We start from the raw sequence: 27,412 nt of genomic DNA on the forward strand, positions 1-27,412 counted from the left end.
AAGTCCTCAGGGATTGTATGCATTTTCAGGAAGAGATCAATTCTGAAATAACGTGAAATCTAGACTGTACCATGCTACTTCAGAGCCCATTTTGAAGCAGGTGGCGTAGCCCATGGTCATTCCTATGTGCTTGATTATCATGTGGGCAGGATCAGAATTTATCATCTGCTAAAGTGCCATGACTCCCTGCTAAATTCTCCCTCGCGTTAATCTACCCTTTTCTATTTTTTAACAAAGGAAATTATAATGAACCTTTACTTTTTTTTAACAAATATTTTCAGCACATACCTTTAAACTTTACCTAGTAGAAACAGAAGGGATGGTATTTCCTGTTTCCTCTAGAAACCTGCAGAGCGGATGTTCTGAGGTCTTTCTTGCCAGGTGGCTATCTCAGTGTGCTGCTGGCAAGAACACTTGGACTCTGTAGGTGGAGAGTTACCTGAATCCCAATCTGAGAGTCTTGATAATTCAGCTAAAAGATATTTGTATATGAGGATTTCCAAAATTAATCAGGTGCCCAAATTAAAGAAAGCCAAATGTATACTTAACGGATGACTAAATGCCCCGCCCCCTGTGTTTGAGCTAATGTGTTTAGGAAAACAGCATGCAAGTGATAACATTCTCTAGCCACACAGTGCAGGTTCATTAGAATATCTGATCTGTGTTTGCAATTGAGTGACTTGTTGAGCTAATAGAACTGGTTAAGGGGGTAGAGAAAGTGTGCTTTATAATCTAGAAAAACAAAAGGAATATTAAGACTTATGAATGAACTGACTTTAGGGATCTTTGAGGTAGTGCCTAAATCTGCTTATACTACAGGATCTGTGAATGCTAAGGATTCAGGATGTCTCTTCTCAAATCGTTCCAAGTCTAGGGAAAGAGACATGGCACTGGGGCAGTATCAGCATCGGTGTTCTGCACAGACTGCCACAGAAGTGACCACAGGGCTGTACTTTGGCTGAAGCATCGGAGAAATGCAAAGGGAACAGTCCTTTTAAATCCCCGCTTTGACGCTGTCTCTTGAATTCATTTGTATCTCTCATCTACCTGTTTTTGTTTTCCTGAGGGTTTTGTTTTTGTCTTTCTGGGAGCGATCTGTCATGGAGGACAGAGGGTAGAGCCATGCTGCCAGGGCTCTGTTTCCAGCTTTCCTTCCTCCAATTATAGGATCATGTGCAAGATGCTTCTCTGTGTTCATTTTAAATAAAGAGGAAAGCCATAATGCCCGCTCAGCAGGATTACTGGGAGGATGAAATACAACAATTCGTGGAAAGTGTTTTAGAGCAAATAGCTTTAAAGGAATTTCTAGTTCTCATCCCATTGATAGCTAACAAACCAGAACATTGAAAAAAAATTATCTTCATGTTGAAGTTTTAAAGTGTTCTTGTACAATGCTGATTTTTGTCAACTAAACCTTTTCATTTTCCCTTCCTAGCTCCCAGAGGAAAGCGGGGATGGAAAACCTTCTATGCTGTTCTGAAGGGAACCGTTCTATACTTACAGAAGGTAAAGTGCAGTGGGTAGCCAAACTTTACTACTCTGAGGACACTGTGTCAAAAACATGGGTGCACACGCCTTCCTGCAATGACAGTTTATTGAAGTCCGTGAGCTGTATCATTACTTTGCCTGAAACTCACCAGATAACCCTGACAGTACTTGATAAGGGTTCTTGGCAGTCAGAATATTTTTTCTTCTTATCTTAATTACAACCAACTCCCAGATCGCATGGTACTATATAGAGTGCTTTCAGAGAGTTAGAGAGACTACTAAAGGAAAAGACAGAAAGCTGATGTACACGCAGGGTCGTGTGCTGCAGAGTCATGTGATGAGGTATCACGGCCCAGTGCCTGCTGAAGTAGTTAGGAAGTAGTTCACCACAGAGCTTATTCAAGCACAGGTCCAGGACCTTGTTGAGTTGAAGTCCCTGGCACAGGAGGTAGGAGCTTATCACCTATAGATTCTATAATGCATGCACTGCATAATATGGCAATTCAATAGATGGTGGTGATAATGGACTTCCATCCTTCCTTGATCTGGTGTGATTGACAGGTTCCTGAACCTAGGTTTTCTGATATGATTTTGATATGCCCATGTGTTCCTGATCCACGTTAGTAAATTTGTAAATTATACTTTAGTAAATTATTTTCTTTGCATGAACAAGTCATTAGTCTGTATTTTATGGTTTGTGCTGGGCAAGTGGTAGTTTTTAATCACAAGATGTAGAGTCATTCTTATTAGCATTTTCACTCAAAATCCAGGCAATAAATTGCTACTGTGTAGTGCCAAGTCACTCAGACTAGGCTTAGCATGAAAGTTCCTGTTCCTTTTAGAATGGAGTATCTTAAAGCTTGTCAGCAGCTTAAAGTAGGGATAGCCTGTTCATGCCCAACAGAGCTGTACAAAACATTGACTGAACATGTATCATGTTATGCTAAGTATACAAAAAAGCCACATCAAACACCCATAGAACTGTAAATTGATATTTAGAACCTCTCTGTCTCTCTATTGCTGTCTCTCTGTCTCTCTCTTGCTCTGTGTGCATGTATGTGAATGTGTGTATATGTGTTTGTGTGTGTGTATGTGTTGAAAGCCAAAGTTCTATGGATACGATAAACACATGATCAGGAAAATGGATAGAAAATGGTAGGCTCTGTTCTAATTGTTCTGTAAGCAATATAGTAAGCTAGACCCTAAATACAGATTGGTAGCAAAGTTTAATTTCATAAATAATTCTTACATAGATTGACTAGCCCCTTAGTATATTATTTAACTATCTTACTTTCAATCACACATGTACATGCACATGCTTTTATGTCCTAAAACTTTTCCACTTGAAAGTTCGCTGTATTCCAGTTTCCTGGGTACATTTTCTGTTAGGGATGAAAAAAACAATATTCTATATACCCTCTGAAATGTTAAAAATATTTTAAAATATTTACATTGTTGATGATGTATCTCTCTCTCTCTCTCTCTGTGTGTGTGTGTGTGTGTGTGTGTGTGTTTGCATGTGCATCTGTGTGCAATTGCCCATGGAATTGAGAAGAGGGTGTCAAACACATTGGAGCTAGAGTTGCGGAGAGTTGTGACCCATCCAATGTGGGTGTTGGGAACTGAGTGCCTGTCCTCTGGAGGAGCAGTACTTACTGCTGGGCCCTCTTCCAGCACCCTCTTAGATGTTAACACACAAAAGGCATTCCTGGCAACATGGCAAGTCATTTGGAGTATTGAGCACAGGGTAGTTCTCCCATTTGCTAATGGTATAGTTATTCGGTGTTTAGTTGTTCAGTCTAATGTAGTCCTACTTGTTTGTGCTTGTCGTGGCCTATCCAAAAATCATCACCAAGAATTTTCTGTTTGTTTTTTCCTGAGATGTTTGTGGTTTAGGGTCTTAAATATTCAATATGTAATCCCTCTAGTTAATGGGTTTTTGTTTGTTTGTCTGTCTGTCTGTTTTGTTTTGCTCTAAATGGATGGAAAGATTTCCCAGCACCATTCTGTTCCTCACGGTTTATCACTGGCCCCTGGTAAAGACTTGGTCCTGTATTTGGGGGACTTTCCTGGGCTTATTCTTCTACACATTATTCTGCCTTCAGACCATGCTGGGCTGGAGCTTTATTACAGGATTTGAAATCAATACTGTGAAGTCATTCTTCATTCTCTAGATTGTCTTGGACACTTGAGGTTCTTTGTGAATGTAGAATTTATTTTTAATTTCTGTAAAAAATGTCAATAAGATATTGATTCCACTAAATCTGTTGTTTCAGTTGAATAAAACAGATATTTTAACAGCATTAAGTCTTCCAGCCCCGTATGAATCTTCTGTTAGGATTTCTTATTCATGATTCTATGTTTATTGACACATTTCTAAATGGGATGATAAATTCCTCTTCAAGTTGTTTTCTGTTAGTCTATAGAAACACAGCTGATTTTGTGTGTTGCTTTGTATTATGCAATATTGCTGATTTTATTTATTCTAATGGGTTTTGGTGGGTTTTAGATTCTTTACATACATAAGCATATCAAACTGGGCCTAGTTTTCAAATAATTTCATCATGATATTGATAAAATATATTGAATTTTACTAAGTACTTTTCAAGGATTTGTTAAAGTATATAATTATAAGTGTGAATCTCTGTATGAGGTTTTTATGCTTTGGTTGATTTTCCATTGCTAGATTATACTTTATCCTTACTGATAAATACTTCTGGTTTGGGTCTTGATTATTTTACTGTACCATTGAATTCAGTGTGCTATGGTTAGAGGTAGGATTTTGCATCTATGTTGATCAGGAATATATTGGATAGTAATTTCTTTCTCAGTATATATATTTGATATCACAGTTATACTGACCGCTAAGATGAGTTGGATAAATTCGTCTTTGGTGCTTTGGAAATGTCTAAGAAGTAGTGGCATTAATTCTTAGCTGCTTGGTGGGATTAGTTCACTGCTGGAATCATTTGGTCCAGGCTCTTCTTTGTTGTAAGGCTGTTGGGTTTTGTGTTTTCCACTATTGTGTTTATCTTCTTCCTGGTTGTAGATATGTTAGTAGGTTCTGTTTTTCCATTACTAAACTTTGATGCTTATGTTTCTAGTGGTTCGTCCATTTCTTTAGATTGTCCAATACGTGACTACACAATTGATCATAATGTTTTCCTAGAAATTTCTTAATTTCAGTGTCATCAAGTGCAGTTATGTCACCTCTGATTTTATTTAAGTGCTTTCTTCCTTTATTATTTTAACTAAATATTGACCAGTTTTGTTTGGGGAAGAGTACTTCTTAGAGTCCACCATTTCTTTCCATTTTCTATTCCATATCTTCTTGTATTCTAGTTCTTTCCTTCCCTTTATAGTTTGCTTAGGCATAAAATTCAGAAATTTATTGCTGCCTTCCTTTTTACTGTAGATGGGCATTGACACAGATTGTTACTGGAGCTACTTTTGATTCATTCCCTAACTTTTGATTTCATTAAGTTTTGTCTATTTTCATTTGTCTCAAGATAATTTTCATTTTTTCTTTTGATTTCTTCAAACATTGGTTCAAAGAGTATGCAAGAGTAGGTCCAGTTTCTTCATATTTTCTTCTGCTCTTTTTACAGCACTGTAGTTGTAAACTGTGAGTGAAGTTATTTCGGCTGGCTTAAGTCTGTGAAGATTATTACATAATGTGTGGTATGGCGGAGAGAATGTTACATGTGCACCAAAGAAGAATAACGTGTCTGTTGTTCTGGACATGTCGAAATATTTTACCTATAGCATGCTTTAGCTCTCTCCTTTTCCACCTGCCGCTCCTCTACCTGCTATTGAAGTGGAATGTGAAAATCTACGGTTTGATTTTTTTTTTCTTCACTTTTGTCAATGTTTGATCCTAAAGTTTGGGAGATCTAATTTTGGAGGGAAAGAGAAGGGACAAGAAGAGAAAAATTTATTTATCTTCATAGTGAACTGACATTATTATTACATTATGGTTCCACATTGTCTCTTTTGGCAGTTTGTATTTGAAGTGTATTTTTCCAGTGTAAGTGGAGTCACTTCTGTATACTGTTTACATGGATTTTCTCTTCCATGATTTTACTCTATGGCTATCTGCTTCTAACTCTAAAGAAAGATTCTTACTGATAGCATTTAGTCAGTCCTTTTTTTGTTTGCTTTGTTTGTTAAGTCCATTTAACCATTTCCTTTTCTTTTGATTGAATAGAACAATCTGCTGATTATTGGCTGTAATAGACCACAGATGTTGTGAAAATACTCTTCATTTCTTAAGGATGCTTTTGCCAAAAACAATTATTCTGTGGAGTTTTTTGTTGGTTGGTTTGTTTTTACTTTTTGCTTTTTTTTAAAAAATATACTCTCAGGATACAAAATCTCACAGCTTCTCAAAACTGTTTCTGCTGAGAAATCTACTGATGGTCTTATGGGCATCCTGTGGTATATGACAAGTCATTTTTCTCTACAGTATTTTCTTTGACTTTTCATAAGATTGTAAGTCTTGGTGTGATTTCTTTGCATCCATCATGTGGAGCTGTATCTGTCCATTCCCTTCCCCTTATTTGAGAAGTTTCTGTCATTGTTTCTTTGAAGAATCTCCCTGCTCCCTTTTTCTTTTTATTTTCTTAAACTTCTATAATGCATATGTTGGTGTCCCCATAGCCACTACGCTTTCCTGTTGGTTTTCCCTCTTCTCTTTTTACTCCCCTCAGTGGAGCAGTTCAATGATTTCCTACCTGAGAAAGCCCATTGCTGAGCCTCTGCTCAGTGTTGCATTTTAGGTGCTGTATTCTTGGGCTTAAAATTTCCTCTTTCGTCCTTTTAGGGATTTCTGCATTTTCTTGGGCAGATTGAACCTCTTTATGGTGATTATTTTACATTTTATCTTATGCAATTCCTATACTGTGTACTTTCTTTTCCTTACAGTTGATTTCTAGTGATTTATTTTTCTTCCTTAAACCAAACTCATTGTTTCATTGTATCTCTTCCAGGTTCTGTTTATAATCTTTCCAACTAAAGAAACAACCACTTCTGATAGTTCAGAAAGTGCTTGATACAAAGATGTTAACACTCAAGACCTGGTTAGAGATTCTCTTGAAGAGCATGTGATTTCCATGTGGCAATGGCCATGCCTTTAATCCCAGCACTTGGGAGGCAGAGGCAGGCAGATCTCTCAAGTTTGAGGCTAGTCTGGCCTGCAAGAGCTAGTGCCAGGACAGGCTCCAAAACTACAGCTTTTTCTTTTTCTGAGAAGCCATTGCACGTTCAATTTATGCCAATTCAGCAGTCAGATACCATTTTCTCTGGTAGTCCTAAGGAGAGCCAGAACACTGGATGCATGTTCTTTTCCTCCACGTCTCTCCCAAGAGAGGAATCTGGAGCTGTAGGATTCTCCCTGAACAGAGATGTTCTGTGCACGGAGCTCTTGCCTTTCTCCTTGTTCTCTGCCACCCCCAGGCTCCCGAGCGATCAGTTCCACTAATTCTGGGAGTGAGCCAAGGCAAAGGTTGAGTCCCCAGGTTGTCCTTGGAAAATCTAGAATAATGGCCATATGCTCTCCTCCCTCTTCCCTCCCTATAGAGAAACTTTAAGGCTGAGTGCCTTTCTCCTGACTGTATCAAGCTGTGCTGGCTACAGCAAGCCACCCACCACTTTCCTTTTGTTCTAAGCAGTCCCCAGGCATCCAAAGCATGCCAGTTCCATCCTGCTTGTAGGGAGCCAAGAGAAACTCATTACTTGATTAGTCTTCTAAAAAGCTAGAATGCCGAACGTATTCTCTATACTAAGGGGGGAGAGGGAGAGAGGGAGGGAGGGAGGGAGGAAGAGAGAGAGAGAGAGAGAGAGAGAGAGAGAGAGAAACAGAGTGGGGAAGAGGCTTCTTGGGTCAAAATATTTCCTTTTGCACCATCTTGAAGGAGGGGTTGGTGTGGGCAATGTGAAATCATTCTTCTTACCTGTCACAGTGTGGATTTTTCAGTTCTGTGCTCTCCTGAGGGTATGGCATGCCCATAGCTAAACTCCAGCATTCTGTTAATAGATACTTGGGTTACATGTGTCCTGGCTAGTTTTATGTCCATTTGCCACAAGCTAGAGTCATTAGATAGGAGGGAATCTCAAATGAGAAAATGTCTCAGTAGGATGGGGCTGTAGGCAAGCCTGTAGGCATTTTCTTAGCTAGTGATTTGTGGAGGGAGAGCCCAGCCAGTTATACAGGATGCATCCTCTGGGCTTCTGGTCCTGAGCTCTGCAAGGAACAGGCTGAGCAAGCCAGTAAACAACACCCCTCCATGACTTCTGAGTTAACTCCTGCCTCCAGGTTCCTGCCCTGCTCCAGGTTCCTGTCCTGACCTTCTGTGATGTGGAAGCGCAAGCAGAATAAACCCAATAGCTTTGGTCCTGGTGTTTCGTGGCAGCAATAGAAACCCTGACTGAGACAGCATGCCACTGTGGAATCAGTGTTTCTGCGGGGCGTGAGCTGGGCCTCCCTGTCCTGCTGTTTTGACAGCACCACTCTCAGGGAAAGTCTTTAAAATCTATTTGGATTTGTATAACAATAGTTTTGACATCTTGACCTTCTCACTCTACATGTTAGCATAAACACTTTCTCATTAAGTTCTTTCAAAAGTGGATTTTTTTTTAATCTAGTGACTGTCATAGGATGCCATTGCAACTCTTCCTCCCATTTAGGGTTTATGAAAGAGTTTATTTTAATACACTTGCAATATTTTCAGTTCAATAGTGTTCCATAATGTAACCTTTTTTAGTTTTTCAGACATGCCTTTTTATTTTTTTCATAGTTACAAATAATGTTGCTATCTTAGCTAGGGTTTCTATTGCTATGACAAAGCACCCTTGACCAAAGGCAACTTGGGGAGGAAAGGGTTTATAAATAAACCAGGTAACAGTCAAGCACAGAGCAAAGTAGGGGCAGGAACTCCATGAGGGCTGGCGCCTGGCGGCAGGAGCTGATGCAGAGGCCACAGTGCAGTGCTGCCTACTGGCTTGCTTTCCATGGCTTGCTCCGTCTGTTATAGCAGACATGACCACCAACCAGTCCATGGGGACACCACCTACATTCAACTGACTCCTCCTATATCAATCACTAATAAGAAGATGTGCTACAAGAATAGAGTCCACAGAATCGTCTAAACAGGGCACATAGGATCTCGCAGAGTCTGTACCCGGTGTGAGCTAGGTCCTCTGCATATATGTTATGGTTGTTGATTTGGTATTCTTGTGGGACTCCTAACAGCGGGAGTGGACGTGTTTCTGACTCTTTTTCCTGCTTCTGAGACTCTTTTCCTCCTTGGTCACTCGTCCAGTCTTGATATGAGGGTTTGCGCTTATTGTAACTTCTTATGCTGTGTTCAGTGGATGTCCCTGAGAGGCCTGCTCTTCTCTGAAAGGAAATGGAGTATGAATGGATCTGGGGGATAGGAGAGACATCTTTTGGGGGGAATAAGAGTAGTAGGGAAGAGGAAACTACTGTTAGGATGTCATATATGAAAGACAAATAAAGAAAAGAAAGAAAATATGCGAGAGACGTGCCTACAACCTGATCTCAATTTTCTCAATTGACACTCCTTCCTCTCAGATGACATAAAACTAGCCAACACATGTATATCTGTTTATTTCCTTAAAAACTGCCTTGCTGGGAGTGTCATGAATCACAGAGTAGAAGCCATTAGCAATTGTATTTTGAGACATTTGAAAACTGTCCGTGTAAAGGTTACGCCACTTTTACTGTCTCTAACAGTTTTGTAACAGCGTCTCACAGCGGCCTTTTCCCAGCCCGTTCTTGGGGTTTTTATGCTCATTCTGAGGAAGAGACCTTGTTCATTGTTGACGGACAAACTTAAATGGTTTACACACTTGAGTTTCTCAGGGAAATGGCCTTCCCTTGGACCCATCATCTGCAGAACTGAATCAGATCTGTGTGATGATGGCGTATGCACTCAGTGTCTAGAAATGATACACTCCAGAAGGAAGATATGAATATGTGAAAAATATTTGATTCATTGATATTTTAAACAATTAACTGCTATAGTATATATTTATAAGATTAAAAGAATTGCTCTTCTATGAATCTAGCCTTCCTTTGTAAACCCAGATACATAGAGATCATTGTTGATATTCAAATTAACCATGCTCTTACTTGGCCAATTTTTTTGTATTGTCCTTTATTTCTCTATGGAGTTGTTACAGCCTCTGATTTATATGCTGTCTTTGTGGCCTTAATAAATTAGCATATGTGCATGCTGAGGCCATACTGGTCCTTTCAGATGATTTTGTCTCTATAGGGAGCAAGGCTTTGAAATTAAATTCCACATTTCACAGCTGTTTCCACGGCATAAACCCCATCTCCTGGCTCACTTTTTTGTTTTCTCTAACATCTTTATCTTTGACTAACCCTGTCCTTTGAATTGCTTCTCCTGAATTACAGACTGCAGCAGCATTGGGAGAGGCTTGTGTAAAATGCCTTCAATAAAGAGAAAAGAGGAAGGACAGTTAGGGCTGTTACACAAGGAGAACATAGAGGAGGGGGCTAGCACCAAACATGTATTTATATGTATGTACATGTTGTGTTTGTACACAAACATATATGTACATATATGTATGTGTGTTTATGTCTGTGTGTGTACATGTATGTCTGTGTGAGGTGTATATGTGCTTAAATCACGAAGAATGCCAGGCTTGCTAAAGCACCTACTTATAATGAGAATTAGCTGTTCAAGGATAATGAACTGTATTCTTCCTTTTGTCTTTTGGTTTTTCAAGACAGGGCTTCCCTGTAAGGCCTAACTGTCCCAGAACTAGTTCTGTAGACCAGGGTGATCTCAAGCTCACAGAGATCCACCTGCCTCTGCCTCTCAAGTGCTAGGATTAAAGCCACCACTGCTCAGTTTCTATTTTTTTTTAATTTTGAGTTTTAAATTTTATTATATTTCTCCCTAGAGTATACCTATTGTTTGTCCACTGCCAAATAATCATCCCTGAAAACATAAAGGTGACATTATACAGCCTGAACAGGTGACATTTAGGAGTATGTACATATATACATGTAAAAGCAACTGGTAAACAAAGGGGACATGAATTTGAAGGAGAGCAGAGAGGTATATGTTCAAGGGTTTGGAGGAAGGAAAGAAAAAGCAGCCATCTTTTATAATCAAGTTCTATTTTGTTTTATTATTGTTAGCATTCCTTTAAAAATAAAAAAGTCTAAAAACATTGAATGTTTGAAACCTCAACTAGTAATGAACCATACCCATTCACAGTAACCTCACATAAATCCTAGAGACTAGAGCATTAGTCATTGGAGCTTATTAGGTTTATTATTAGATTGTTTATGGGTATCTTTGCCTGATTATGCTTCAGAATGGTTTTTTAGATACTGAACTGCCCACATAAAGGACAGTAAACAGACAGCCTTGGAATTAAGGTTCCATACAGCGGGCTGTGAGTGTCCACTGCTGATAACCCCTAGTCCTTCTGGCTGCCTGGTACACCAGAACACAGTAGCAGATGCTAGACAAAAGAGAAATTGTGTGCTGATAATGTGGTTTGGGCTTCATATAGTTTTTGTTTTATATCCTCTCAGAACTGTGGAGAGCCTGTCACATGTCCGATGCTATGAAAATTTCCAGGTTTCCAAAGGGTTGCTAAGACATATTCCTACTTATGTAAAAACCAGAAAATAGGGGAATATCATAAAGTGAGCATTCACCAAAACAGTAGAACAAAGTAATACAGGCACTGGAAAAGTTTTCACTGACGAGGGCCACCCAAGAATATTTTCAAAGATCTAAGAATATATTGAACACAAAGCTCACAATATAGCACAGAGCATTTTAGCCAGAGGGAAAAATAACAATTTGAGAGAATGATTTGTGTTCAATAATGGTCAGTAATACTTCCATATTTATATCATAGGATGAAAAAAATGTGTTTCAAATAACAACTGTGACTGTCTGGGCCTGTCCTGTGTACACGTGAAGTGTAAAGAGATGGTGTCACCACTGTCTGGGCCTGTCCTGTGTACACAAGAAGTGTAAAGAGATGGTGTCACCACTGTCTGGGCCTGTCCTGTGTACACAAGAAGTGTAAAGAGATGGTGTCACCACTGTCTGGGCCTGCCCTGTGTACACGTGAAGTGTAAAGAGATGGTGTCACCACTGTCTGGGCTGTCCTGTGTACACGTGAAGTGTAAAGAGATGATGTCACCACTGTCTGGGCTGCCCTGTGTACACAAGAAGCTGCTCTCTTCCTGAAGGAATCTCAAGCTGAGACTAGCACCCCCACCAGCACCCAAGTACTCAGAAGATTTAGGTGACATTGTCTTCCCTGCCAGACAGCTCTTCCCACAAGACTTCTGTTGGGTTCAAAAAGTGCCACATTGCTCCGCCCTCTTGCTCTTGGGATGACAGTATTATATCCTGAAAGTTAAAGTGTGGCTGAGAAAATGTAGTCACACCCGCCAGTCCTTTCAGCGACTTGTCTTCTATATTTGGTCCTAACCTAGAAGAGTTTCTCTTGCCTTTTTCTTAAATTTTCATTTTCGAATGATGGAGTCAATAATCCTCCAGCATAAACCTATCAGTTCCTGCTGCAGCCTCAGTCATCAGCAGGAGAATGAACTGGTGCTCGGGTATATTGTGTTTGTGTGCTAAACTGTGGGATTTGATGGTTGCTAGCTCAAGTGGATTAGGGGTATCAGTGACTCATATTTTCAACATGCAATGTTTATAATGATAAAATTCCATCAGAAGGCAAGGAGCTCCTATTTTGGGATGCAGAGTATTGAGAAAAAGGCTACCATTTCCCTAGACCAAATTCAGTTTAATTCATCTTAGCACCATATCAGCTACTGTGCAGATGGGCCTGTGGTAGGTGTGATGCAAAGACCTTAGGATTTATTGTCTGTCCTGGACGTCACTAGAGTTCTTAGATACTGCATCCATTCTCCTTTCTCAACCTAAGTTTCCCATCCAGGTTCCTAGATTTTTGTCCAAAGGGTCTTCCCTCCTGGGTGCCTGTGTGGTCAGGTATTACTTCTTCACTGCATTCCAGCCCAAGATGGCTCTCAGTATACTGGAGAGTGTTGCTAGAGACGGAAGGAAACAAGTCTTGTGTTTACTTGATTCTGTGAATCAAATGTGTCTTCTAAAGGGACTCTAGCCACAGAAACACACCATGCACATGCGTAGAACCCCTTTGCTCTTGGAATGGCAATCTGTTGCAAACTGCTCTGTGAGTACATTAAGCCTTTCATCAAGATTTTTCAACTATGAAATAGACTCTAATGATTTTTATCCATGTAAGAAAATGCAATTTGTGCTTTCACTAAGATTAAATAGTAAAAGTTTCCTCCTCTGAAAGACCCAAACAAACAGAAGCCGTAAGTTATCAGGAAAACTTGTGTTGAAATGCTGGGAAAGAACTCCCAGTCCTCAGTCTGCGTTCACCCCACTCCCATCCTTGCTTCATCTCAGCCAAGTAGACTTCCCACAAAGACAGTCGTCCAGGAAACCCAAGAGTTCGTATCACTCACCTGTCATGTTTGTAACCTGTGTCACTATCTCTTAACATGGTCACATGGTATACCACAGCTTCCTAGACACTAACAGGAGAACTTTGTTAGTCAAGAGTGGGGTCCTATGGGGTCTCCCCTCAGCTTTCTAAACTCCCCTGGAAAGAGTGACCAGAGTTTGATCCGTGGAGCTTATATAAAGGTAGAAGGAGAGAACCAACTTTAAAACCTTGTCCTCTGAGGACACATGTGCACCATGTTACACATACCCCAACACACCAATGATAGCTTTTTAAAATGTCAACCTTAACGTTTCTTATTCCCAGATTGAAACTTCAGTATGACTAAAATATTCATTAAGTTGAACTTGAGCCAACAAACTACCATTCTGATAAAGAAAACAATAATGTTAGTTAGGACTTGAGACTATTATGGTTTCTCATCTTTAAGATTAAGACCTTGCTGAATTTTTAGAATATTATAAACAACAAATACAATTGTAATGCAGTATAGCCCCTAAAGGAGAGCTCAGTATTCTGTCTGAAAAGATTAAGAACACACAAAGTAATTTGACTCTATAAAAGTGCCAAGGAAGGAAATGGGCTTCTATACACATAGAAGTACATAGAACTAAGCACTGAGAAGAGAAGGGCAGATCATGGAAGCAGTTTCAAGGGGAGTGATGTCTAAGCCTATGTTAATATGACAAGTGAAATATAGACGTCTCTAGGGTTCTGACAAGGATAATCCCATATGGATGCTGAGATGGGAAACCAGAGCACATCTGGGGAGCTTCAAGATGAGTGGAATATAAATAGTGTTCAGGAAAGCCAGGTTAAGGAATTGAGACGGTCCAAATGGACTGTTTGAAATGCACAGTGACAGAATTCTTAGTTTGGAAAGATCAGCCTGGCTGCAGTGGGGAAACTGACCTAGAAGCAGATTCATGAATGCGTGCATGCAGACTGGTTTGAATTAGGGTGTGTTAATAGGAAAAGATCTAATGGGTGAGTATAATGAATTCAAAATTCTATGGAATAGTAAGTGACTGTGTCCAATAGGAATTCTGCATATTCAGATCTGAAACTGAGGAAGATGCCTAGAAATATAGTCTACAGAATCATCAAAAAATTATTGACAATCCAAAGCATAGGAATGGATGATGTTATGGAGAAGATAAGAACTGGGGATACACAGACCAATCATATGTCCCGGAGGAAAGGTCATAAAGGAACCTGAGTGAAGTGGCCTGAGAACCAAGAAGCTAAGAGAAAGTGGTGTTGTAGACATCAAGAGATGTCAGACACAGGAATTAGACCATGTTGCATGAATTCAGTATCCAGAAAATTACTTATTTAAAAAAAGTCTTGGTAGAGTGATGGGTGGTAGATGCCAGGTTAGAGAAGAGTTGAGGACACGGATAGGGGGTATATTGGTGACTTCATATACCCTCTTCTGGTGTCCTGTGGCTTTTGCCATGTCTGTTTCATTTCCCACTGAATCTCTGCACCTTTCCTGTCTTTGGTTTCTCTCTAGAGTAAATAAGTCCTGATCTCTCATTTTCCTTTGACAGCGGTCCTGTTGAAGATTTCCACCCTATACACAGTTTGCTCTGAACCCTTAGGTTTTCTTCTCTCTGGTCCCCTCCCAGTGGTCTCTGATTCTCATGCAACAGCTTAATCTACAAAGTACCCAAATAGTGATGTCAGAGTCATTCCAAAATGTCATATTGGAGAGTAGGCAGAATTGAACAAAGTACCTACTCCTCGCTGAGCCTGAACTGATGGTGGAGATGAAAAGACCCATCTTAGGCAGTGAGTGGCTAGTGAACTCTAAAATTCATCTCATGAAAAAACCATGAGGTAACAAGATACATGTAAAATAATGACTGTGGTCCTAGCTCAGGGATGCTGCTTTATGGAATGTATTTGGGTAGATAACAGATTACAAGTTTACAAATTTCTGGAATTATCAAGGAGAGGACCTGAGAGATACAACACCAGTACTGAGGCTCTTACAGATACCTCACACTTCGGCCATTTTGGAGTCTGGGAAGCAGTCATGATCTGGTAGTATTGCCATACTGGGAGCCCCTGTGCTACATGTCAAATCTTTCTTGTTTCTTTGTGTTACTTGAAGAGAATTCTGTTGCAATTATGTCTAGGATTTTATAAAAGTCTATGTGGAAATGGTTGTGTGCTTTTATATTTAAAGTATAGTTAGAATCAGGAGTGATCCTGGCCGGCCAGGAAGAAAACACTAAAGAGACCAAACCTCCCAGAAGATGCCCAGAACTTGGATTGTGTGTCTTAAAGCCCTCAGTGCCAGGACAGGCTGATCCCAGCCAGGCTCCCATGGCTCTTCACTAATCCGGTGCACTCCTTCTGTGAAAGTGCTGACTCTGTGACCTTTCATGCTTTGAAAAGGTTACAGACCCACCTTCAACATTTTCAGCCTATGCTAGTTAATACTTTTTAAAGAAGCAGGGGGGTGGGCTTTGAAGCCCACTGCTCCTTCCCAGAGAACCGTGTTCACACCCGAGTTTTCATGCGTCCTAATTTAGATTAATGGCCCCGTCCCGTAGATAAATGTGTCCACTGTGTGAGTGACACAGAACATCATCACAGTTTTTAAAGCCTATACATTCTTAATAAGATACTGCAGCTGGCATCACTCCTCGTCTTTGGGTTCTAATCATTTATAAACTGTGCTCTAGAGGACTCTGCTGAAAACCCGGTTCCAGTTAGCTACCCAGGCAGCAGAAGCTAGCTTGTTTCATGCAGTGGCTTGTGGCCCTTCCCCCAGACAAGTAGAAGGTAGCCCAGGTCATTGTAGGCTGGCTTATTCCTTTATACCAGTTTCACTCACTCCCCCTCCCCTTCACACATGCCTTCATCTCCCTCCTTCCTTCCCCCTTTCCTTCCTATTCCTCCATTTACCTTTCTTTCCCTACCTCATGTCCTCTGTCCCTTCCTTTACTTTCAGTAACTATTACTGCACCTTTGCCAACTGTGTAAAAGTTATGGAGGGGAACACGTTCATTACCTATTGGCTTTCCCTCCTGGGATTTGTACTCAAAGAAACGGCTGTGAGGGAAGATCAGACCTAACCACAGTGAGGTAATAATACAAGTAGACTCTAAGACACACACACACACACACTGTGCATGTGCTCACACCATAGCACATATGTGGGAGTTGAGAAAGAACAGAACTGGACGCCCACAAGTTGTCCTCTCACCGCACACTGAAGTGCTCAGGGTTGGAAAGGCCACTGTCAAGGCTGTCCAGGGGCTCATGCTCAGATTTGGCAGCCTTGACAGCGGCAGCCTTTTCCAACCCTGAGCACTTCAGTGTGTGCTTGCGGTAGGTTCTCCTCCTCCCCCCACCCCTTTCCCTTTTCCTCCCCCTTCTTCCTTTCTGCTCTCTCCCTTTCTCCCTCTCCACCCCTCTCTGCCCCAAGCATTCCTTTAACAGCTTGATAAGTCTGGCACTGAGTAAAAGCAGAGCCGGTCTCCCACCATCCTGACCTTGTACTGATTAGAAAAGTAAATAGTGAAAAATTTTAGTTTCACTTAAAATATTGTTTAAAACTTCTTAGTGTTTTGGTTTTGGTCCACCTGCTACTCCCCAGATGTTGGTTGAAAAACCCTGTAATCTTTTCTCGAGGGCAGTTATTCTAACTCTCTTTCCAAATAACTTCACACTCATTAAACCTGACTCTCTCACCGATTTTTATCTTGGAAATTTTTGTGTGCCTCACTGCAGCCCAAGGCCATACTGAAAGCAAGCACAAATCCCACGGTGCTAGCGCCCCTGCCAGTGCCAATACATAATGGCATCTTTCTGAGGCCAGGATCACCACATTATTGTCATGTAGAAAGCAGACACTGTATGTACCCAGTTAAACGATACATGGGAAACATTGCGTCTTTTCGCTGGCCTTGGCTTAGCCTCTCAGTTCTCCTCTCCACTGAAGTATGGGGTGTTTTCCTACTGTGACATTGTTTGTGTATGGAAAATCAAGTTCAATGAGACTCCCTTAGACTTTCTGTAAGTGACTTTCACACATCTGCTTGGTTTACTGGTGGGTCAGAGCATGTTTTCAGCTCACTTGCTACTCTTCCTCCTGTCCAGATTCGAAGACAGTTGTACTCTCTCTGGGCTGTGTCAAAACTAAAGAGAGTGAAGCTGGATAATTTTAGAAAAATAACTGAAAGTGCTAGAATTTTTAAAAGATAATTATAAGATTGTGGTAAATATTTATTACCAGGCGAGAATCAGTCATTATAGACAACTTGGACCCATTGTGCATGAGCTGCTAGTATCTTTGTTAGTCTTGAAATCGAACATTTCTCTTTTACTGTAGCACAGAGCTGACCCGAAATGGTAATGTGTCAAGTCTCTGAGGAAGGAATCGCAACAAACACTCCAGTCATGTTGTAATCATACCTACATGGCCACTAACATTTCTATTTACAACCTCATAGCATTAAACAGGGAGGAGTTCTCAGCTCTCCATCCGTTGTTCTCGGTGATCATCAAGAGTATTTCCACTTACTAGATTTTTTTTAATTGCATATATCAATTGTAGCCATTTAATAAGGTATTATATAAATAATACTTCAATAAAAAGAGAATCTGAACATACTTTTCATTGCTATTGATGAGTTTTGTTGCTTTCCAGATTGTACTTTATAGTACCAGAGAATAGAATCATTTCAAACTTGATGCAATAATTTGCAATTTGCCTTTGCAAAAGCTTTAATTATCAAACACTGTAAGGAAAAGAGCTCTTTATTTCATGCCTAAAGTGAATGTAAGATAAACCCTTTGTGAAATCACACTCTCACTGCTCATTAGGGTGGCAGAGTACTGTAGTGAGTCATACCAGATTGCAGGGCGCACAGGGGAGAGCAGCATGTTTGGGGGCATCATTTTCACCTTCGTATGTTGGAGAAAATGGGTTGTAACTAGATGTCATGGAGCATTTTCTTTCCATATAGAACATGTCTTGGTTGGATTTATCGTTGTCTTTGTTTTACATTTCATTTCCACAGCGAACAGTCTTAGGTTTGAAATGGTTTGATTACGATAATTTGTGCCTTACTCTTTCCTTCCTTGCCAACCTATCATTTGAGTTCCATCTCCCAGCCTAAACGGTAAACACTGAAGTTCCCAGCATGGATTCTGTAGGGTAGAGTCACTTCTTTTTCACTTTTATAGTCACCTTAGGTATGGCTACACTACCCAGAGTTACTGTCATTGTCACCTTAGGTATGGCTACACTACCCAGAGTTACTGTCATTGTCACCTTAGGTATGGCTACACTACCCAGAGTTACTGTCATTGTCACTTGGGTATGGCTACACTACCCAGAGTTACTGTCATTGTCACCTTAGGTATGGCTACACTATCCAGAGTTACTGTCATTGTCACCTTAGGTATGGCTACACTATCCAGAGTTACTATCATTGTCACTTGGGTATGGCTACACTACCCAGAGTTACTGTCATTGGGAATGGGGGTGTTGAGAGGGCAGAGTTCGGTGCTTCATTTTTCTTGTAGTAATTTGAGTTACCCAAATATACCTTCTTGTTAATATTTTGCATTTAAGATAATGATAACATTGTTTCACTATTAGCTAGGAAAGTAGAAGCCAATAGACATAAAACTCCTAAGTTCAGTTTAGTCCTTATAAACAGACCCCAGCTCCCATTTCTGCATGTGGAGAACTTTCTTCCCAGTATGAACTGGTGTGTGCCTTTGAGTACCTCAACCTGCCTTGACATACAGTCTCTTCCAAAGCAACTTTCTCTACCAGCTTTTGAGTATCATTGTAATTATTTAAGGTGGGCTTATTTGCAAAGAAAGGAGGTTTGTCTGGACTCATGGTTCTAGAGGTATGTGCTCTGACAAGGGCCCTCTAAACGCCAGCAATACCATGGTAGGAACAGGTGTTTATGATTCTCTTCCTCTTAGATGTCATAGAACTCCACCCTGGTCACCTAATCAGTCACTTCCAAAAGGCTCAACATCTAAATGCTGTAATTGGAATACATTTCTATCTCTTTAGCAGCGTGGTCATAAGACTTTAGGAACTAAACATCTGCATTAGACTGGGGACCCTCTGTATTGGAGGAGAACAGAAAGCTAACAAGTACTGTCGGCTGTCACTTGTAAGGTCCATGGTAAGTGTCGCCTTTTCACAGCCACCGCAGATTCACAGCTGTCTAAGGATGCCCTACTTTACACCTGGTTCTGAATGGAAATGGTAGCAGACAGAACACACACCAAGAGTAATTATAGTGGCTTCAAGTGGCGAAGTCATTGAGTATTAATAATGAGCAGCAAGCTTTGCTTAGGACTAATTCAGTCTGTTAGGTATCGTGGTGTAGGTGAGCATTGGCAGAAGACTAACAGTGACATCTCAAGAGGCACGTTAAGGAGTCAGCAAATGGGCTAGCGGCAGCATGATCCTTTAAACAGCAACCTGAAGGCATCACCTATTAGCAGAGGGATTTTCACTAATTCATAAGAGAAAAAAACTAAAAGTTAATAAGTTTAGCCCACCTAAGGTCACGAGGACATTAAATACCAGAACCAAGTATTTGAACACATAAGCTCTAAATCCAGATACCCATGTTCTGAGCCACAGTTAGTTAAAGGTGTTGTGTCCATTTGGCAGGATAGGAACAAGATATTACCATGGAAATGTACAAGAATTATCAGTTAGCACTGAGTACATTTAGATCTGGAGACTTTATGTCCCTGGTGCAACCATTGTATGCAGTTGTGTTGTTTGTTACCTGGCCATTTCAATGACTATGTAAAGGAGAGTCAGTGAGATTTTACTTTTTTTACTTAGGTGAAAAATTAAAGTGCAGCCAAGCAAATTTTGTTGAATGCCATAAATAGAATCATCTATGAGATTTCTAATAGAAAATATATGAATCAAAGTTTAAATGAGAATAGAAGAGCAGGGAGATGGCTCAGGGGGTTAAGTGCTTGTTGTGCAAGCATGAAGACCCAAGTTCAGATCCCCAGGAAACAAAGACAAATATAACAACAGCAAACAAAGCCAGGCGTGGCACCATGTGTCTGGAACCTCAGTGCAAAGCCTTAGGGGTCCTTGAGGCTGACTGTGCAAGTCTAGCTTAATTGGTAAACTTCAAGTTCAGTGTGAGACTCTTCCTTCAAAAAAAATAAGGTAGAGAGTGATTGAGAAAGACCCCAACCTTGACGTCTGACCTCCACTCCCGAGCCTAGTGTACTTGTACACACACAGGCACACACACACACACACACACACACACACTATACACAACATACAGAATCAGAATGTCATTGGACTCTCTTATCTTAGAAACAGGATGAACAGAGAATAGCCCCTGCAGACTGTAAAGAAAAAGACCAGGGAGGATTGTAACTGTCAGATTTTATATCCAGTTCTAGACCTGTCAAAAATACCCTGAAGGATATTTGAGAAGAGTTAGAGTATATCAGTCATATTAAGAAAATGATTGAAAGATCAAAGGGCTAAGAGTAGAGATACCAAGACAGAAGCAAAAAAGGAAGCAAGTAAACAGTGAGGCATGGACACAGCCGAATCCAGAACAAGGAAAGACAGCAGTAACACCTAAGGTCAAATAAGGCTTCTTGAAACAAAATTCATAATAAGTATAGTTTAATAAGATTTTAAAAATAAGTATTATAGCCAAATTTAGAATTCGTGAGAACAAGAAAGGGGAGATAAAATGATTTAAAAGTCTTGTTGACCAAGCTCAGACACATGCAGGGCCCACAGTTGTCACTCCAGTCTCTGAGCCACTGTGAGCTCTGTGTAGTTGATTCCGTGGACTGTGTTCTTGTGGTGTCCTCAACCTCTCTGCCTTCAATCCTTCCTCCCCCTCTTCTGAAGGGTTCCCCTGGCTTCACCTAGAGTTTGGCTGTGGGTCTCTGCATCTGCTCCTATCAGCTTCTGGACAGTGCCTCTCGGATGACAACTGGGATAAGCACTGATACTCTGCATATCTTGTTGTTGTTGTGGGGCCACTAGCAGCAGGACTGGGGGTGTCTCTGACTCGTCTGTGCCTGGGAGCCTTGCCCTCCTACTAGGTCACCTCACCCAACCTTGATAATAAGAGTTTGTCCCGAGTCGTTTTGTAATTGTTATGCCGTGTTCAGTTGGTATCCCTGGGAAGCCTTTCTTTTCTTTTTTTTCAGGAAAATGGAGGAGGAAGAATGGATCTAAGAGAGAGGAAGTTATGGGGAGATGGGGGACTGGGAGGAATGGTGGTGGGGAAACCGACAGTTGAGATGTAACTGTATATAAAAAATTAAAATCTTAAAAAGTCTTGTTGACTTGTGTGAATAGTAAAAAAGTACAAATGCCATGTGGGAGACACCTTCTGAAACCCCACCTTACATGACTAAACACAGAAGTGATAGAAAGAGGACTTGAAATAATAGGAATCACATAGTTTTAAGACGAATAATTGAAACTAAATGCACTAAGCTGTGGAGAGACTAACTTGTAAAAGCAAGAGGGAGGGAAACAGAGGGAGGGAAAACTTTCATTGCCTCTCAGTATGTGGGAAAGGCTGACATGTTCTCCTAAGGGGACGGACAGTGGAAAAACATGTAAGGAAAGGACGAGACCAATCCATGTGCTTAATTATAAAGGCTTATGTGTTTTATAAATAAAGGGCCTTTTCAAGAATAAGAATAAGCAAGAATCAAGATGTAGCTGGCTACATGAATACCCTTAATAACTTTGGATGAAAAATAGACTTTATGGACCACATAAACCAGCAATATTAAAAAATATATAATGATAGGTAACTAAAGCCTTAGGCATGCTCTATTTCTAAGACCAAAGGGCATATACAAAATTAAAACCATAAACTACCTAGACATCACTGAAAGACACAGTTTTCCAAACTGTATTATACTGTGTAATTCTTACTCAAGAAGAAGTTATAGTTTTAGAGTCTTCCTTATTTAAAGAAAAATATGACTGTCTATAGTAAGACACAACTCCAATCTCAGTGTTGAGGCAGAGGCTGTGGAATTAGTGTAAGATTACAGCTAGACTATCTGTTTAGTGAGCTACAAACTAGACAGAGCTACGTGGTAGACATCATCTCAAAAGACCACAAAAGAAGAAAGTTGAAAAATAAAAGTAGTAATTATCTTTTTAAAAACATATAAAAAAGAAGAAACTCAGTAGAATTGAGAGTAAAGCCTGAGTCGTGGAGCCCAAGAGCAGAGGTTCCTGTAAGTCCTGGACTAAAGTCTCAGCAGCCAGTGCAGGTGTAGAGGGAAGACATGCCTGAGAATGGAGGCTGGGATCATTCTCAGGGGTAATTCCAGTGCTGATCCTTTCTCTCTCTCCCGTTGTTTCTCTTTATCTCAGTTTCCTGTCTAGAAACAAAGAGGCTATGTTGGGAAAGGGGCCATGTATGCAGGATTCTGTTATAGCATGATCCTGAGACCAGAGGGGATTTGGTACTCAGGCTACATGAGCTTGAAACCCCTACTCAGAAATACATGAAGAGAGCCATGGATTTTAGAGTGCTGAGCCACCGAGAAATGCCTTTCCAAAAGTGCAAAAGAGACCTCCCAGCATAGCTAGATTATAGTTATGAGGGCTGATGGACTCATACCAGGACATACATTTTAATGTGTTGAGTTTGCTTTTTTTTACTATTTTATTATTTATTACTTTAATATTATTATTTTCGTTATCTTTTGTTCATCGTACCTTGCCACAAGGCCCTGTCAGCAGCAAACCGAAACCGTCGTCCCTGAGCTGTAATAAGCCAGGACTTGTTGCAGTCCCATTCTGGAAGCTGGCATTTAAGATTGTGAGTGTGGGAATGCTGTGTATTGCTACTGGTGTTTGCTTCAGGATTAAAGAAAAAACCTCGGCTGCTCAGCTTGATCCTGATATGGATCATTAAACATTCAGCTTGTCCATTTTTTATTCATTTTGAATAAGTTCTAGGCATTAATATATTTTACTTATTTGCATTTTGAATGGTATTGGTGAAAATCAGGGCAATATGGGATAAAATACTAATTGCTTTTCTAAAAATTTGGGTTGAAAAGAAAAACAGCCTGTAACGAGAATACTAACATCTTCTCTTTCATATGTTCACTATGGGTTAGAAAGTGATTGTGTGTGTGTGAGTGTGTAAGTGTGTGTGTGTGTTTCTCTATAAGAACACCCAGAAGTGTGTGCTGTCGCAGCTTGTCCAGCATGAAGCGGATAGGTAGTTTTTTACATTGGTTTTAACCTTTTTTTTATTCCAGTGTACACAGCAACTAAGAGAAATAATTGGCAAACCTATTTTCAATTCTGATTATTATTATGCTAGTGAAGTTTGTGTTTTGGCTGTCGTGTTTGGTGGGTAGCCATACAAAGGAAATGCAAAAGAACCATTTAAAACTCTGAATTATGTATTTCTTGTCAAAAAATAAGACTGCATATACATGAAACCTTTCTATGTATTTTATACCTATTTAGAAAAATAGAACTAAGATTTATCTTAAGTTGATCTTCCTTTTTTTTCTCATCAAAAGACCTAGGCAAATTATTTTATTTTATGTTCATTTTTCTAATGATAATATTAACCACCTCAGAAGCTACCTCAGGAAAACATAGTGTGTTCAGATAAGGACTAAGAGATAGTGTCCACCATCAGTGCAGCTATGCTGATGGTAGCGGCAAGCCTCTGCATGTGTCCATTGCTCTCTGAAACCAGCTTGTACTACCTGTTGGACCTGGTCGTGTTGCAGGCTCCCATAATGTGGATGTGTATCTGGCCTTCCTCAGCAGGCTGTTGCAATTAATATGTGGGTGTGTTTGTATGTGTTTGTGTGTGTCTATATATGTCTATATATAATATATATTGGCTTTATAAAAATGCCTTTGTGTACATTCATTGTCTCATTTCACATGGTTCAAAACTGTAATAGTTACATTTACAAAGTTATCAAGAGTTTGTGTTCTACATTTCACTTTTCCCATGGATTTTCTAAAATGTTTTTCTTTAATTTGAGATTCAGAAAACTTGAACAGTTGTCATACTCTTGTGCTTGTTTTGTTCGTATCCATCTGCAGGATGAATATAAACCAGAGAAGGCTTTGTCAGAAGAAGACTTGAAAAATGCAGTGAGTGTGCACCACGCCCTAGCATCCAAGGCAACTGACTACGAGAAGAAGCCGAACGTGTTTAAACTCAAGACTGCCGACTGGAGGGTCTTGCTCTTCCAAACCCAGTATGTTTGTTGGGTTTGTTCTTATTTGGTCTTAGTCTCTTCTTCCTTGTCGTCCTTCTCCTTCTCCTCCTCTTCCTCCCACTCTCCATGTACAGGGAAGGAGAGAACCAGCTCTGACTTCTGTACTCATGCTTTAGCATGTACACACACACACACACACACGCACTCAGTTCATACATACACAATAATAATATTTTTAAAGAACAGTGTCATAAACAGGGGCATAAAAATGTTTGTGTATCAGAGTTTCATCTCTCTTGTGCCCTGACCTAAGAGTAGAGTTATTGGGTTGTGTTGTAAATGTGTATATAATATTTGAGGAAACTATCCAGTTTTTCCCACAGTGGTCAGGCATGTCGTCTTATATTTCCTTCTGCTGCATTTGCCTGAGTTCAATTTAAAAAAAAAATGTGTGATTAAAAGAGATGAGCTAATGTTAATATTAATATTGGCCTAGACTAACTAAGAAAAAGCTTTTCTTTTTCCAAGAAAAGTAGACTATGAAGCATATATTCAATTTTCTCTATGGATCTTACAGAGAGAGTCACAGCCTTGTAATGTTGTGATGATCGTTCCTATATAACCTTTCATTCCTCTAGTGAGCCCTGTTGAGAATGTTAACCTCCCATGAACCAGTGAACTTTTACACTGAGAATAAATTATCCTAATGTGCCATATTAAATCAGTGATAAGAAAAAGACAACGTGTATTCTACCTAGATACGGCACTAGCTTAACATCCACGTCTTCCTCTCCTAGGAGTCCAGAGGAAATGCAAGGGTGGATAAGCAAAATTAACTGTGTTGCAGCTGTATTTTCTGCTCCACCATTCCCAGCAGCCATTGGCTCTCAGAAGAAGTTTAGCCGCCCACTTCTGCCAGCTACCACAACAAAATTATCCCAGGTAAGGCGGTGTGGTCATGCTCCGTACTTGGGCTCGTTTGGAATTTGAGTTCCTAACGTAGACAGCAGCAAGGTGAGCACTCCCCTGCAAAAGTCAACAGTACTAGGACAATTAAAAGTTCCACTGAAAGGGTTTGGTACTTTAAGACATATTTGTTCGTTATCCTGTCACTTGTGAGCTTTTCTCTAATTTGTTCTTGTCTTTCCTCCAAGCATATTAGCCCGAGTTATTAAGACTGATTGCTGACAGCGTGGCACAGCTCCTCCTGAGCAGCTCTGCTGTGTAGGAGTCACCTTCTCTGCTGTTTTCCTCGCACTGCTGCCAGAGTACATTTTTCTTCTGCCGGGGGTGGAGAGAATACTTTAAAGATTCTCCCTCCTTCTGGTGTAGCTTCCAAACAGAATATCATGCCCTACGGACACACACCTTACAGTCTGTTGAGGACCTCCTCTCATACCCACCAAAGCAGTTGTTTTCAAGCTTGGTCGGCACAGAATGATCTAAAACTTGGACCACAGGCCCAGTTTGCATCCCTTTGTGATGGCTAAGATCCAGGCTGAGACAGGAACTGTGCACGTATCTCAGATATGCAGGTAGCTGGGTAGGAAGAAAGGTAGATGCCATGTAGACCCTTGACTGTGACACACCCTCTGCTGCCTTAGGTCTTCCACCACTTCTGGACACTCAGACCTCATAAAGTCACTATTTCTTGCATCTAGTCCTTTGTTTTTGGATTCCAGTTATGTTCTTGTAAAAACTTGAAGTGGATAATCATTAGATGTTGGCAGAGACTGTCCGTTCATTCCCAGACACCCAGATCAGAAATAATCACACAGAAACTATATTGTTTAAATCACTGCTTGGCCAATCATTAGCTCTTTTATCTAAAATTAACCCATTTCTACTAACCTGTGTATCGCCACGTGGCTGTGGTTTACTGGCAAGGTTTCGATGTGTCTATCTCCTAAAGCAGCTACACGGCTTCTCACTGACCCTGCCTGCTTTCTCCCAGCATTCAGTGTAATTTTCCCACCTACCTCTATTCTGCCCTATCAAGGCCAAAGCAGTTTCTTTGTTCATTAACCAATGAAAGCAGCACATACACAGGACTTCCCACACCAATTAGATACTAAACACTGTACATTAAACTGAGGGAAAGCCACAAGATAAACACTGGTAAGAAACAAGAAACCTGTGCTCACTTTTGACCTTGAAGTATTGACCTTGTAGGTATTGAACACAAAGGACTCTGCTACTGAGATACAACCCAATTCATTCCTCACTTTATCCTGTGGTTTGACCAAGGGTAGGCGTAATAAAGACCCACTGAGAAGACACTGGGAATATATGTTATGGCAGAAGAGGCTTCTTGTGGTTGCCTTGCTCGCTGGTCAGAGCTATTCACCTCTCCCCATACACATGTCTGCAGTCTGTGATGTTGTGGTCTACTGTATATATGTATTAAAATATCACACTTAACCTCATTAATGAGTATGATTAATACAAGTAGAAAAAGTTAAATAAATTCAGGTGCAGTGAACACATCTATAATTCACCTTCTTGGGACGGTGACTCAGAAGAACTGCTTCAATGCCAGCCTCGGCAGTGGATCAGTTAATTCCATTTAAAAGACAAAATATGAAATGCCCTTCAAAATGAAAATACTGTGAAGTAAGAGAAAGTGAAATCTCATTTTAAATTTTAGCTGACAAATATGATTTGTCTATATTTATAGGTACAGTGTGTTCTTATAGTATGCATACATTATGCAGTGATTAATCGAGGTGATTAATATATGTGTTTTGTGGTGAGAATATTTGACATCTCTTTTGGAAATTTTGAAATATGTCTCACACTGTTATTAATTATAGCTGTCTTGATTTACTATAGAATTCTTGAATTTATTCTTCCTGACTGACATCTTAATCTTTGACCAACATCTCACAATCCCCACAATCCCCAGGCTATATAGCCACTGTTCCACCATCTTGTATCATAGGTTTGACTTTTTGAATGTCCCATGAAAATGAGCTCATACAGTGTTTTCCATGTTTTTTAAGGCTGAATATATATATGTCACATTTTGATTAGTCACAGTCTCTGTTGTCGCACACATAGTTTATGTCTGTATCATGGACATTGTGAGTAATACCCCTATTACCATAAGAGTGCTGTCCCCCTAGCCTTCCCTGGTGTGTAACATGTATGCAGA

At 40.3% G+C, this 27,412-nt stretch overlaps 1 protein-coding gene across 5 annotated transcripts in view; it reads left to right on the forward strand.

The window, feature by feature from the left end:
- The window catches only part of Psd3 (pleckstrin and Sec7 domain containing 3), a 536,277-nt gene that overhangs the window by 481,012 nt on the left and 27,853 nt on the right, over window positions 1-27,412 (forward strand). For all 5 annotated transcript variants that reach the window (XM_085680348.2, XM_085680349.2, XM_085680350.2 and 2 more), the window contains 3 exons: window positions 1,436-1,506; window positions 24,140-24,297; window positions 25,056-25,200. In XM_085680348.2, coding sequence (XP_085536474.2) covers window positions 1,436-1,506; window positions 24,140-24,297; window positions 25,056-25,200 — 374 coding nt within the window. The remainder of the gene's footprint in view (window positions 1-1,435; window positions 1,507-24,139; window positions 24,298-25,055; window positions 25,201-27,412) is intronic.

Source organism: Myodes glareolus, chromosome 23 (assembly GCF_982192425.1).
Source record: "Myodes glareolus chromosome 23, mMyoGla1.1, whole genome shotgun sequence".
Lineage (NCBI taxonomy): Eukaryota > Metazoa > Chordata > Mammalia > Rodentia > Cricetidae > Myodes > Myodes glareolus.